This window comes from Xiphophorus maculatus, chromosome 8 (assembly GCF_002775205.1).
Source record: "Xiphophorus maculatus strain JP 163 A chromosome 8, X_maculatus-5.0-male, whole genome shotgun sequence".
Lineage (NCBI taxonomy): Eukaryota > Metazoa > Chordata > Actinopteri > Cyprinodontiformes > Poeciliidae > Xiphophorus > Xiphophorus maculatus.
In genome coordinates, this window is record NC_036450.1 from 3,383,478 (window position 1) to 3,397,643 (window position 14,166).

General features: G+C 38.4%; 1 protein-coding gene across 1 annotated transcript; it reads left to right on the forward strand.

Moving 5' to 3' along the window:
* Positions 1-2,770: 2,770 nt before the first annotated feature.
* LOC102234824 (growth arrest and DNA damage-inducible protein GADD45 gamma-like) lies at positions 2,771-5,116 on the forward strand. Its single transcript, XM_023337924.1, has 3 exons — positions 2,771-3,574; positions 3,658-3,856; positions 4,410-5,116. Exons 1-3 carry the CDS (start codon positions 3,474-3,476, stop codon positions 4,521-4,523), a joined length of 414 nt encoding a protein of 137 aa, XP_023193692.1. The 5' UTR covers positions 2,771-3,473; the 3' UTR covers positions 4,524-5,116.
* Positions 5,117-14,166: the final 9,050 nt, after the last annotated feature.

A 14,166-nucleotide genomic window follows, 5' to 3' on the forward strand; every position in this document is an offset into this window, starting at 1 on the left:
ACCAACTCGGTGCATCGAGTTTTCTGCAGAATGGAAACAGTTTAAAGTGAAATTGTTGCGGATTTCTTCAAAAATAAAACATTTCCACGTCACGCATTCATAAACTTCACAAACATAAAACATTTTCCTCTCATTTCTAAGCTGTACTGACAGCCAGAATCTGTTTTTCTTGGTTTAGATGCTCCACATCTCCTGGTTTCCAGCTCATCTCTTCGTGTTTGCAGGTTTGTTGCTCAGATGGAGCCGGAAGTGAGAAGCCCCGCCCCCACGCAGGTGGACCGGACCATCTGTGGACTAGAAGCTGACCGTAAAACCACCCGCATTGTTTTCACAGAACCCCCACTTTTTATTACCCCCCCCTCTTATCTCCTCCATACAAATGCAAATGCGCAGCGCGTGCCAGAACTGAGGAAACTCCACGTGGCTCATCAGCTGTCCGTTTATTTACATCAGGGAAACTTTGGCTTTAAACTCACCACAGAGACGTTTGATTTGGAGAATTTAAAGAGTTTTGCGTGTGTTTTGCTTTACCAACATTTTGCGGCTTTCCGCATTTAGAGGTTCAAACTTTAACTCTTTCTACCGGTCGGATGGAAAAAACTTCAGTAAAAATCGGTTTTGAAATCAAATTAAATTGGATTCAACAGGATTTTAGTTCGTTTCAGAGTAAAGATCCACTTTGTCACATAAAATCTCGATAAAATGAGTCAAAAATAAACAGAATTTCAAGCTGTACTTTATCAAGGATGCGTGATTTCACTTTTACGCACGCTTATTTGGGCACCAATAGCGCAAATTCTCCCCCATATTTGCCCTTTTTTAATTTGCATACATTCAGTGAAACCCGCATCTTGCGTGAGGCTCGCCTGCTGCCGCATGAATAGCTGAGGAGGGGCGCACAGGTTGGCGCTGATTGATTCAGCGCTATTGTTCTGCGGCAGATGGAGAACTGTCGCTATGAACGGGGAGGGGGTCGCGGTTTGACCCGCTCCAGGGGTTCGGCCAGCTTTTGTCTGCGATCCTGCAAATTCTGCAGCCTGTCTGAGTTCTGATGAAGTTTAAACTCCAAACAGAGCCGTGGTTCCGAACTGTTTACCCCCTGAGGTCGCTTTAGTTTGAGGTGTAAACATGTTTTATTTACAGGAACCTGAGTTCCACAACATGTAAAACTATGTTGGGGCGCCAGTGGAGGGGGCGCCACATTTAATAAAAAATTAATTCTTGTCGCCACTTTTAGTGATGATTCCTGTTTTAGTAAAACTGCTTTTACTTCTAATTAAAATGATTTCACTTTGATTCTTGCTGAATATTAAAGAATTTTGTTTATCAACCCAAATATGACAAACTTTATGATATTCTGGAGTTAAAATAAACTCTTCAGTTCATTTCTTTCCTCAACTTTTGTTTTCTAATATTTTTATTTGATCGTTTTTCATTATTCTGTGAAACTTGAAATCATTCTTCCACCTTTCATTTTTCTGCGCAGACTCAGTCTTTGTTTGCCTCCAGCGATGATTCGGCTCATCCCGACTGATCCGGACTCGGTTCTGCTGCAGAAAGGATCCACTTTCACGGCAACAGGCCGGGCGCGTGCAGATCGATCCACCGCTTTTGTTGCGGCTGCACATCTGCTCGGTTTGCGCCTCTAATCTGATGGAGAAGTTGCGGCACCGCAGCGCTGCGGCTGCATGTCTGCGGGTTGTTTGACTCCCGAGGCTCAGCAGGTGCTGCCTTTGTCCGCCGCCCCACTCGGGGGCAGATGGTGTCCCTCCGCAGCGCTGATAAAAGAGATGAGAGCACGTGACCTGCCGCCCCCAGATGCCACGCGCCCGGACGGAGCAGCGGCGCGTGGCACTTCCTGAACCTTAAAGGGAGAAAACACGCTGTGGAAATACCCACGGAGATGCTACCGTGGAAACTCTGTTCTCACTTTATTTGAAACTTTAAATCCCTCCACCAGCAGGGGGCGCTGATTATAAAATGACACAATCAATCAGTTTATTTGTCAGACATTTCAAATAGATTTACATCATAAAAACACAAAATACATTTGAAATATAAAATTTTCTCAAGTCATCACACATCAGATTATCGATCGTTTCATTTATTATGTTTCAAACCCTGAAACAGCCGGGCTTTAGTCTAGAGTTAAAGGAACTCAGTTTCAGCTATTTTACAGTTTTCTGGAAGTTTGTCCCAGATTTGTGGTGCATAGAAGCTGAATGCTGCTTCTCCATGTTTGGTTCTGGTTCTTTTTATACCAGAATCAGAAGAGCTGAGAGGTCCAAGAGATCCAACAGCAGATCTTTAAAATACTGAACGACTTATCGACAATACATTGAAGTCTGTTCTCTGAGCTACAGGGAGCCGTAGGAACTTCACTGGCTCCATGTTCCTGGTTTTAGTCAGAACACCAGCAGCTGCAGCTGGAGGATTGATTTTAGACACTGTTGCTGTAATCAAAGTGACTAAAGATAAACACATGGATGAGTTTCTCTAGATCTCGCTGAGACATTAGTCCTCTAATCCTGGAAATAAGATAGAATAGAATTACTTTATTCATCCCAGCAGGGAAATTACTTCGCAGTTACAGCATAGAGACAAGACACAATAACAACTACCACTGAGTAGTAGTTGTAGATGAAATAAAAATAAAAAATAAAATATAAAATGCTGTTAATATAAAACTGAAATGTTCTTCAGGTGATAGAAGGCCGACTTTGTAACTGTCTTTATGTGGCTCTGGAGGTTCAGGTCTGAGTCTGATCTCTAGTTTCTGAACTGAACTGAAGCTGTGAGCTAATCTTCCTCTTTAGGTCCAAAAACATCTTCAGTTTTGTTTGGTCAAAGTTGAGGAAAGTTTTGGTTTAAAACTCAAAGTTAAGCAACAATCTGATAATTAAAGAATTTCCACCATTTTTCAGTCTCTTGTTAAATATCAGAAATGGCAACAAAATAATGAAAAGTTATTTATAAATAAGTGAGAAAACTAAATATTTTGTTTTGTATTCCAACAATAAGGTGATAGAAGACTGACTTTACAACTGTCTATGTGGCTCTGAAGTTTCAGGCTAGTTTCTAGTTGTAATAACTGACTAATTGTTCTTTAGATCCAAAGATATTGATTTTTGTTTCCATAAAAGCTGTAGAAAGTTTTGGCACCCCCAAACTGATTCTTGCTTTTTAAATTGATCATGTCGGTGATTCAGCTGCAGTGACTCCTGTGGGTTTTTTTTGCATGAATAACTTAGAAGTGACAGTTTCTATCTGAACCCTGTTGGACACGAGCCGACTGAGAGTTTTCTAAAGGCACGCGTCCCTCAGGGTGGGGAGGGGTCGCAGTCGGTTGTTGCTTTTGTCCTGAAGGGAACCAATCAGGCGGCGAACGCGTGCCGGCTCCGCCATATATAAGCCCACCGACTCTTTTAGGAAGCACAAATTATTTCCTCTTCACATTCTGAGCTCAACAAGTCATGAAGTCTCCTGGAAAGTCCTTGAAGGAAGCTCTGGTCTGCGCTCAGAGCGAACACCGGCTCACTGTTGGCGTCTATGAAAGTGCTAAGATCATGACAGAGTGAGAAAACTTTCATTTTTTCATGCTTTCTGTGTGAGTTTGTCTCAGCAGTTGCTAACAGGAAGAGCGTTTTCCGTCCACAGAGACCCGGACAGCGTGTCGTTCTGCGTCCTGGCCACGGACGAGCAGTTCGAGTGGGACGTGGCCCTGCAGATCCACTTCACCCTCATCCAGTCCTTCTGCTTCGACAACGACATCAGCATCGTCAGAGTCAGCGACACGCAGCGTCTGGCCGCCATCGTCGGAGACGAGCAGGAAGACGCGCACTGCGTCCTCATCACGGTACGAGCAGGGGCGGAACGACGGGGTGGGCTCCGGGGGCTGTGGCCCAACAATCCTACATTAATGTTCTGATAAATACAAATATAACAGGAGAAAATGAGCTGGAACTTACAGAATATATTTAATTTTTACACTCTAAAGTGAGACTGGCTGAATTAATTTTTTGTTAGGTTAAAACATATTTTGGCCAAATTAATTTCTGCAAACTTACCTTTGTTTTATTACAGTAAAAAAGCTATTTTAAATTTCTAAAAAATTTTAAACTGTTAGCTTCATCGCATTAAAGCCCATTTATTGCTTGATTTTATCTTCTACACATTTCTGCTCCAAGAATTAAATCACATTTTTACTTAAAACTGAAGTTCTGAGTCGGCCATTTTGTTCCCCAACGGAAACTAACAAATTCCAACATTTGCAGCTAATTTTCAATATAGATGCTAACAATAGAACAACCCCCCATACTTTTGGTGTTATGGCCCCTTTGTGAGGCTTGTAGCTCCGGCCCTGCTCAGCAGCCGTTTCCCTGCTAACGCTCCTCCTGTCGCTCCAACAGAACCCGGCCGATGGGTCTTGGGAGGACCCGGCTCTGGAGAAGCTGCACCTGTTCTGCGAGGAGAGCCGGCGGCTGAACGACTGGGTTCCTGAGATCAGCCTCCCCGAGCGCTGACCCGGCTCTCTGCCGCTCACCTGATCCGTTCACACCTGGAAATCCTCATCCCGACCGGGATGATTCCGTTTCCGGTTCTTTCCTGGCCGCTCCTGAGGAGCTAGCATGCCCGGGCTAGCATGGCGCCGGCAGCGCCGCCGCCCCCACAGCCGTCCGTGCCAAGATGAGCCTGGTTCTTTCTGCGAACGAGGCCGGGCACGCGGCGGGGGGCGGCACACCGTCGACCCTCATTCTTTGTGCGGATGAGGTTTGGAGAGGGAGGAGAAGAGGCGAGTTCTGCGTCCCGTGGTTCCCACGGAGCGAACGTCGCCACGTAGAAGCACGCGCAGCAGGAGAAGAAGCGGTGCCGAGGAAGAAGCGGCCATCTTGGAAAGAGACTTTTCAGATGTTCGTCTTCGGCTGAGCAACATGGCAGCAGTTGCAGTCAGCGGAAAAGTTTCCCACTTTCCAGAATTGTCTTAATTCTCTAAAGGTTTCACTTTAGAAGTTTAACGATGACAAAAATTAATCTAGAAAAGTCTAATCTAAAGGTTTCACTTTAGAAAATGACAAGATTAAATTATTGATAAAACCATAAAAAAAATTGAATAAAATTTGAACAAAAACGTTCCTGCAATTCTGTTGTAAATTATAAAATATTAATTTTAAACAATTCAACCAAGATAAAATTACATTTTATGTGAATTTGATTAGTTTTAAAAGGTAAAACTTTGTTTTTTTGTAGCAAATTGACTGAATAAAAATTTTTCTTAAATGTTTTTACTCAATTTGTGTTTAGATTTTTTGTTTAATTTTACTTTTGAAAATGTTTTCTGAAGTTTCACTCTTAGAGGAACGACAAATTATTTGATGTTGAATCAAATCTGGGACATTTTTTTTTACAGGCAGTCCTGATGTAAATTAAGAAATTAATTAGAAAATTACTCAAATTATTTTCATTAAAAATACTTTGCTGAATAAAATCTGGACCAAAAAAAATTAAATTTTTTTCTAACCTGAAATTTGGATTTAAATTTACACTAAATATCTAAAACATTGTTTAAAAGTCTAATCTTAAGATTTCACTTTAGAATATGACCCAATTAAATGATTGATAAATGAATTAAATAAAAATAAACATTTTGATGTTGAATGAAGTTTGGTCCAAAAATAAAAAATACCAGTAATTTTGATTTAAACTGTATAAATAAACACATTACTATTTTAAATAACTGCAATTTAGAGACAATTACTTGATATTCTGCACAGTTCAGAATATTTTTAATTTTCTAAAAGTTTCACTTTTAAACAGTGACAGAAACAATGGTATTCTAAAATAAAATCTTTAAAAAGGTTCACATGTATTAAAGGAAATTTATGTTTAAAAATTCCTTCACTGTAAAGAAATTTGGTGTATAAAATTCTGAAGAAAATTAATTTTTTATCTAAAACTCATGAATACAAAAAGACATGAAAAATTGAGACTGAACTTATTTTTACTTAACTGCGAACAGCATGTATAAAAATATGTCAAAGTTGTTAATTTGTTTTTTATCAATTGTTTTTTGTGTGATTAAATAAAGTTTTGATTCAAATTTTGCTCACTGGCTTTTCTTTTTTACAGCTAAGTTAAATTGAATTATTTTACTCTGTTTTCATTGTTTTAAGTTTGTAATTTTTTAGACCAAACATTTTCCTGCAGCATTAAATTCAGACCCATGAAATTTAACATTTTGCCCTTTTATTATTTTCCAACATTCCTTCTAAAACTTGACTTTGCAGTTCTAACAGCTGTTCTATATCTAATAGAGTTTATTTCTGTGCTTTTCTTTATTTATCATTTGGTTTCCTGAGGATCCTAGTTTTTTACCCATCATGCTTCAGATTAGTCACTTTGACGACCAACAGTTTAAAATAGTTTTTTTTTTTATTCTACTTTTTTTTTCTGGGGTCACAATCAGCAAAATTTCATTAAATTCAACTGACCTGAAAAGGCATCAGGGATGAGAACATAGTGTAATTAAATTGTAAGTGATATTGAACTTTTTAATTAAAATTTAACAATATATTTTATGTAGATACATAACTGGCCCAACTATCAAGCCATTTACTTTGCATTCAGTTCAGCATTCAGTTGAATTTAGTTGTCAATTAAACTCAGGCAGCGACTTAATGAACATGATCTTTTGCTCCTGACATGCTGCCTTTTCTTTTTCTCTCCAGTTTGACGTTCAGATCTTTGATTGAAACTAGAGTCTCTCTGACCTGCATGGTGGCAGCAGCTGCTGCAGCTTCAACGACCCGCTGGGTCACCAAACACATTCAGCTTCAGACTCCTGCAACATTTTGTCTTTAGGTTCAAAGAAACTGGAGAAACCAAATATACACAGGCATATTAGGGCCTTATTAGGTAAAAAAATATATATATTTAAAAAAAGAGTACATTTCTGCCAAAATACTAACATTTTTCAAAAGATGAAAAAAATTAACATTTTTGACTTTTGCCACAGAAAATTTTGGTTAAGATAAAAATTTTCTAGAATTATGGAAATTAAGGCAAAAATATTTGAAATTTAAAAGTTTTTTCTAGATAATTTCTGAATCAAAACGTTTCTCCAGCAACATTTTGACTTTTCAAGCTCAGAAATATTCTCGTTTTTTCTAGAAAATGTTCTTTCTAGATTTCTCTAGAAAATCTGTTTTTTTTAGTAATTTTGGAAGCAAACTTTTTGACTTAAGCTAAAAAATGTATTTTAATTTTGACTTAAGCTTTTTCCAGCAACTTCAAGTTTTTTGTAACAAATTTCCAACTTTTGCAGCTTTTAAAACCCAGAAATATCCATGTCTTCTTCTATCCTTGTTTTCTTCTAGCAAAGTTTTGACTTTTCAAACTCAGAAATTTCCTTGATTTTTTACAGAAATTGACTTTTTTTCCTCCATCTACTATGGCTGTAAGATACCATTGTACAAATCAGAAAGAAGTTCAAATAAGTGAGAGAATCTGTTCGTTTTAGAAGAGAAAACAGTCCTTTTAATGAGTCCTTTAAATCTCCATAGCAACCAGCTTTGTCGGTCTGCCCTCCAGTTTAATGACGAGGTGAAAAGCGTTTGGAGGCGGCCATGTGCCGGGCACAAGCCGGCTGCCATTCAGGCATTCAGCGCCTAATCCTGGCTAACAGCAAGAGTCAGCAGAAACATCAAGCATCGTTACATCACCTCAATAAGCTGCAAACTCTGCCTTAAAGAAACAGTACCTCTTTCCTAATCTGATTGTATAACAGGAGCTCTACATCTGGGGATGGAGCGCTTAACGTTCAGCTACAGATTTCTGTGTAACCTTGAGTCAAAGCTGCTGTTCCAGAACCCTGATCAACCTCTAATGGCCTTCATTTCAACCTTTAGCTTTAAGAGCTCTGCTGCTGCTGCCACATGCTGCTGTTCAACACAAAGACTGAAACAGCAGCAGATGGAAACAATGGGCTACTGGTGTCTCTGCTGGACTGAAATACCTAAAAAGCACAAAACAGGAACTCAGAATGGACAGAATTTCAGACTTTTACTCTCCTTTGCATTAGTATTCACCGTCCAAGAGCTTTTATTTTATGTCACAAACCATTAGCAATTTTTGAAAAACTCCCAAAATGCCTCTGTTGCAGCCCAAACAACTTCTCTATTGCATGTTTCTGAAATCCTGCGCAACATCACAACAGCAAACGTCGCAATGGAAGTTATGCTAACAAGTTTATCATAAACTTCACCTTAGTGTAAAACAGAATTATGCTAAAATTGATTTTACATTTAAAAAGACCCTGATTTTATGCTAAAACAAAAGCCATGCCACTAAGTTTATAATAAACTTCATCTTATAATTAGAATTATGCTAAATCAGAATTTATTTTAAAAATGAATTTATGCCAGAACTAAAGTTATGTTAAGAAGTTTATTGAAACTCTTAATTTAGCATAGCTTCCGTTTTAGCATCAGAACTATTTTAGCATACCTCCAGTTGTGGGTTTTTGTTGACACTTCTGGGCTACCGTATAAATGGATGAAAAAAGTGATTGAGGAAATCTACGCAAAAATAGGTCCAACATTTTAGTTAAAGGTAAGATTAGTTGAGAAGCATATAAACTACAACCCATAGTACAGACAAACTTTACTGGGGGGGAACAAGTTAAAGATATGAATTTCTTTTTTCAAAAGATTTTAGGCACAATTTTACATACCAAAAACATCTATGCATCATGTGTAAAATTTGAGTGTGAATATTTTTGCACATCTCTGTTTTAGATTAATAAAAGTGCAGAAAACAGCCGTTTCAGGTATTTACTGTGTCTGCTAGCTATGCTAATCTGCCTTATAAACATGCTAATATCTCCTGCTGTCATTACCAGACGTGTGTCGACACCGACCGGCTCCTCCGCCAGCAGCTGCTGATGCCAATTCCTGGCTCTAAAGCAGCTCATAATGAACCTGATCACTAATTACATTAACAAACCCGACTGCACTCAGCAGGGAGGGTCTGGAACAATCGACACTTTCACTGCTGCAGGAATTCATGCAAAAATGTCATTTTTTAAAGTCATATTTTAGGACTTTATCTTTGAAGTTTATTGTACACTACAAAAACATAATTTTTAGTCTAGTTTCTAGTGCAAATATCTTGAATCAAGTTGAAATAAGAAAACAAGTAATTTTTTGGTAAAAAGGAGCTTGTTTTAAGTAAATAATTTCTTAATATTAATGGAAAAGTTCTAATTCCACTGGCAGATTATTTCATTTAACAATCTATTTTTGACACCAAGTTAAATAACCAAAATAAAATCCCATTATCCATAATGTTTTGTAAAACAAATTGTAATGAACATTTTGTGTAGCTCAGGCTTTGGTTGCTAGGTGACAGGCAAAACTCCACAGGGGTTGCTAGGTAATGGGCAGATTATTTAACTTCTAACAAAACATTTTTCCAACGTTATAAACAAAATTAAATGCCAATGGAAGTAGTACTTTTTTAAAAAAATCAATATTTATTAATTATTGATTTATTGTGTTTCGGTATTATGCTTAAATTTTAATTACAACAAAACCCACAATGGAAGATATGCTAAAACAGAAGTTATGTTACGTTATACTACGACTCTTTTCTCTTAGTTTATTCTCATAACTTTATGTTTACTTTCTTAGAGTGGTCCTAACACCCCAATCATAATTTTTCTCTAAGTCTTTAGAGAATAAGTTGTGCCATAACTCTAAACAGGAGAACGGTTTTGAGGCAGTTTTATGATATTCATTGTTTGTGCAACTCGCCAAAAATAAAACTCAGAAAAAGCTGCAGGCAGCACTTGTGCAGCCTCATGAATGGACACAAAGAGCAGAAAGCGGGGTGGGAGGGGCCGCCTCGCCTCTCCTTTGTGGGGAATAATGGCGCAGTCCTGGAGCAGCTGCTGCTGGCTGACCGGGACATTTGAGACGGATCCTTTCACCCAAAACAAAGTCTGGAGCCGAGAGTGAGCGGAGGAGGCGGAACAAAAGGCACGCTTAGGCAGGACAGCATGGCGTTGACTCTCCATTCAGCAGCAGGAGGGGGAGGGGGGACGGACCGCAGCTTTTAAAGTTGACAAGAGTCACAAAGGTCCGCCATATGGACGCAGGGACATCATCTGCTCAGGAGTCACTGAAAGGAAGACAGAACAGCCAATCAGAGTTCAGTTCTGAACATCTGCTCTGCCCGGCAACAACAACTGGATTCTGATTGGCTGCTGCGGTGGGACACTTCCTGGTTAACCTGATCGACGCTGAAGATGTAACTGACTTTATAAACCATTCCTAATTTTATACAGTGAAAGAATCAGTTATTTATTTTATAAGCTTTTGCTTTGTAAAGTCAAACAATGATTTTAAGCTGACAAAAAATAAAATAAAGAAAAACATTCACTTAATGTATTGCCTGAATTTTATTTGAAAAAATAATGCATATTATTAATTAAATACAAAGGTGCGTTAAGGACATTATATACAGAAAAACAGTTACTTTCCACCAAAAATCTATTTTTCTAGAAAAAGGAAATTTCTTAGTTTACAAGTTGCAAATTTTAGACTTTTGAATCTCAAAATTTCCAAAAGTTAAACATCTGACTCTCTTCCACTCCCACAAAATGTATATAAAAAAACATTTCAAAATTATGTGTGAAGTTTAATCTTTTAATGACTTTTTGCAAAAGAAATTTAATACAAATACAAACTCTTGTGCGTTTTGTGAGTCACATTAAGACAACAGAACTTTAATTTCAGTTTAATAAATGTTATTCGGAAATATCTTCAAAACTGGATCTTGTGAAACAAATTCAATTCCACTTAAGTATTGCTATAATAAATTTAGTCTTCTAAAAGGGGATGAAGAGTCAAATTGCTGTAATTTAATCCTGGCTACTGTTTTGGGGTTTTTTTTATCCACAAGTGTTTCTTATAGAAATCCCCATTTTTAACGCATTAAGCATTTTCTTAACATGAGTTTTTAAACATATTTTATACATAACAGTAACCACTTACTTTTAAAAAATCAAAACTACTTTTAAGCAGAAAACAGTTAAACATCAGTGACCTGATAAGATGTGAAACCGCCCCACCTAGTGGAGATGTAAGGTAATGACAATCAGATTTCTGGAGGCTTGATATGGAAAATGAAGCAGAAGACAAAAAAGAAAAGCAATGTCTGGCTAAATCAGTTTGATGTTCTGAAACACTTAAGTGCAACAAAAAAGCCAAAAAAAAAAAAAGAAGCAAAAAAATTAACCAGGAATAATGTATGTTGATATACTCTGTCTGGATTTTATTTTTCTGTTAATATATTAAGGCCAAATAGTGTTTCTGGGAAATTGGAGTAGACAATGTTTACTTAAAGATGCTAAAAAAAAATCCAAAAAAAACATGGTGTGCAGGTAGTATATTACCATCTGTACACCATCTACATGGCACCCTTCCTTATCTAACACCAGAGAAGTACATCAGTCTGGAAATGCATCAAAAGCCACCAGTTTGCATAATTAATAAACACATTCACAGTAATGCCATTAGTTCTTCATCGGTAACAAAAACCTCACTGTACTTCTGAATAGTAATGTTCAATAACAATTTCCTTGCTCATCAAGACCGAATAAAATTGATGCTGTATTCAAATTCAACAGCCGTGATTCAAATCTTGGATACCTTAAAATAAGTCAATCTAATGTATTCACTTTCAACTCAGAAGTACATTGAGGTATGATTATCCAGGATATTTAGCGTTGCGATAAACTTTGATTGTTGTGCCTGGGATGTTTAATGTCTTGCCTCGTGTCAAACATTATCTCTAGAAAACTTTGAATAAACGTCAGACGTTAAACATCCCAGATGCAATAAACAGTCAATAGTATTAAACAATAAGGATAACATTAAGCATTTGAGATAAAATTTAAAACTGGGGACAAAGACAAAGTCCCCAAATGTCAGGGATAATGTCCCGATGTTTACAGTCGTCCCTTTTCCTGTCTCATCTCAAAGGTTTTACTTTTCCCTTTTTCTTAATTTTAACTCAACAGACTTAGAAAATCCCTGTAAAAAAATAAAAATAAAAATTCAAAGTGGTTATGCACCTCGCAGGAGATGAAGGGAACCAGGACGGATGGATGAAGGGGACCAGGCTGGATTCAGATGTAGTTTACCGGGTCATCTGGATCTGAAGTAGCATCGCATCTGTTCAGCTGTTAATTCCCTCTTTTCTTCTCTCGGATCTTCCAGCAGCAGAATGTCGCTGTGTCCCTCTTCCGGCCTCCATCGGCTCAGTGTGATGGAGCGACTCAAACTGAACAGGTTTAGCAATTTTTAGGCTGATCTCAAATCTTCTCCAGCAGCGGCGCTTCAGATGGGCAAGCCGAACAGGTCGGCTCACTGATTGCATCGAGCTGCTGAAGGACACGATGAAACTTTCCCACTGCAACAGAACAAAATAAAAAGGAGAAAGATGAGAAGAAGGAAGCTGCTGAGTGGAGGAATGGAGGAGAGAAATGGTATTCTGATCCCAACAGGAAGTGAACTGATTACTGAAATCAAAAGGTGTTTAAAGTCAGCCCGTCACAATAAGCAATAAGTCAATAAATTAAAATGAGGTCAGTAATTGCCATTTGCAGGATTTATCATGTTACTACCAAAATCTGGATCAATATACAGTAGTCAGGCTGCTGTTTTGGTCTCAACTAGACACTTTGTGAAGGACAATTTTGTTTCCAGAATAACTTTGTTTTTATGTTTAAAATGTCCTCCAATTCCTGTGTGTAATGTTCTTTAGAATAAAAATCTGAGACTGTATTCTTGCATTATTATGCTATTGTCATTAGTTTAAAATGGTATTCAAAGAACATTTATTTGTTGCGATAACTTTTAGGTCAATTTATCATCCAGCAAAATTTGTTATGTTGAAGAATGGACAATAAACTGACCTAGAAGTTAAATAAACAAATATATTGTTTTGATACCATTTAAAAACCAACAACAGGAATAGAATAATAATGCAATAATATATTCTCAAATGTTAAATTCTATTGAAGATTTAACACTGAATCTGGAAGACATTTTAAATAACCAAAATAAATAAACTACAAATAAAATGAATGATGGGGGGGGGGAAAAAAAAAAGGTTTAGTTGAGACCAAATTGAAGACTTCAACCAATTCTCGGTAAAAACACAAACAATAAATCATGTGGAAATTGAGTTTATTTAATTTGTAATGCAATTAACTGATTTATTGTGACAGGACAACTAGTTTTCTCCAACTGGGAATCATCCTAAAACCATATAGGCCGATAGGACACTGGGGGAAACCCTGACTTCCCTCTATATCTAGTTCTAAGCAGTCACTGTCTGTCTCTGGGCTGCTCTTGGTCCGATCCCTCCCCTAGGAGCCGTTTTCTCCAGTGGACCGACCCAAACAGAGGCATGTCTGTCGGCTCCTAGGATCTCTGGGACCCTCAAACCCCTCCACCACGATAAGGTGGCAGCCCACGGAGGGGAAAAACAAGACAGAAGCAGTTACCAACTGCTCTGGGTGAGGCCTGAAGGAGGCGCTCGTGTATGGACTGGTACTCTGACTGGCTGCGGTTCCTTCCTGCATGAGTGCTTTGGCTGACATGATGCTGCCATCACCCAGCTGTTCTCCCTCTCCTGCTGTTAACTTTTCACTTCCAAGAACGTGTAAAGTTCTCCTGACCAGCTGACCTGTTGTTGCGTCTCTGCTCCGTCTTCCCTCGGCTCCAGTCGGTCGTGGCAGACGGTAGTTGGCACCGAGCCCGGTTCTAGTTCTGCTGGAGGTCTCTTCCTGCTGGAGGGGAGTTCTTCCTCTCCATGGTCGCTACATGCATGCTCTGTACGAGGGGTTGCTGTAAAGTCAGTGGCTCAACACAAGCCATCTGCTGCGGGCCCCTACTGGTGAGGAGGAGGAAACGCTGTAAGCCAGTGACTCCATGCAGTCTGTTGGGTTTCCTTTGGTACAAACTTTTAAACTACTTTATTAACTGAACTTGAAGCATTGATGACTAGGATCAAGTGGAATTTATGAATTGGAACAATTTTGTAACATGCCTTAACAACACTGCTGTGAATCAACGTTAAAGGTTTTAGACAGTTTTTGTT

Bases quoted from the DNA above. Each gene is read 5' to 3' on its own strand.
- LOC102234824 (XM_023337924.1), top strand. From the start codon at position 3,474: ATGAAGTCTCCTGGAAAGTCCTTGAAGGAAGCTCTGGTCTGCGCTCAG. The intron at 3,575-3,657 runs GTGAGAAAACTT...TTCCGTCCACAG, and splicing joins AGTGCTAAGATCATGACAGA to AGACCCGGACAGCGTGTCGT. The intron at 3,857-4,409 runs GTACGAGCAGGG...TCGCTCCAACAG, and splicing joins CGCACTGCGTCCTCATCACG to AACCCGGCCGATGGGTCTTG.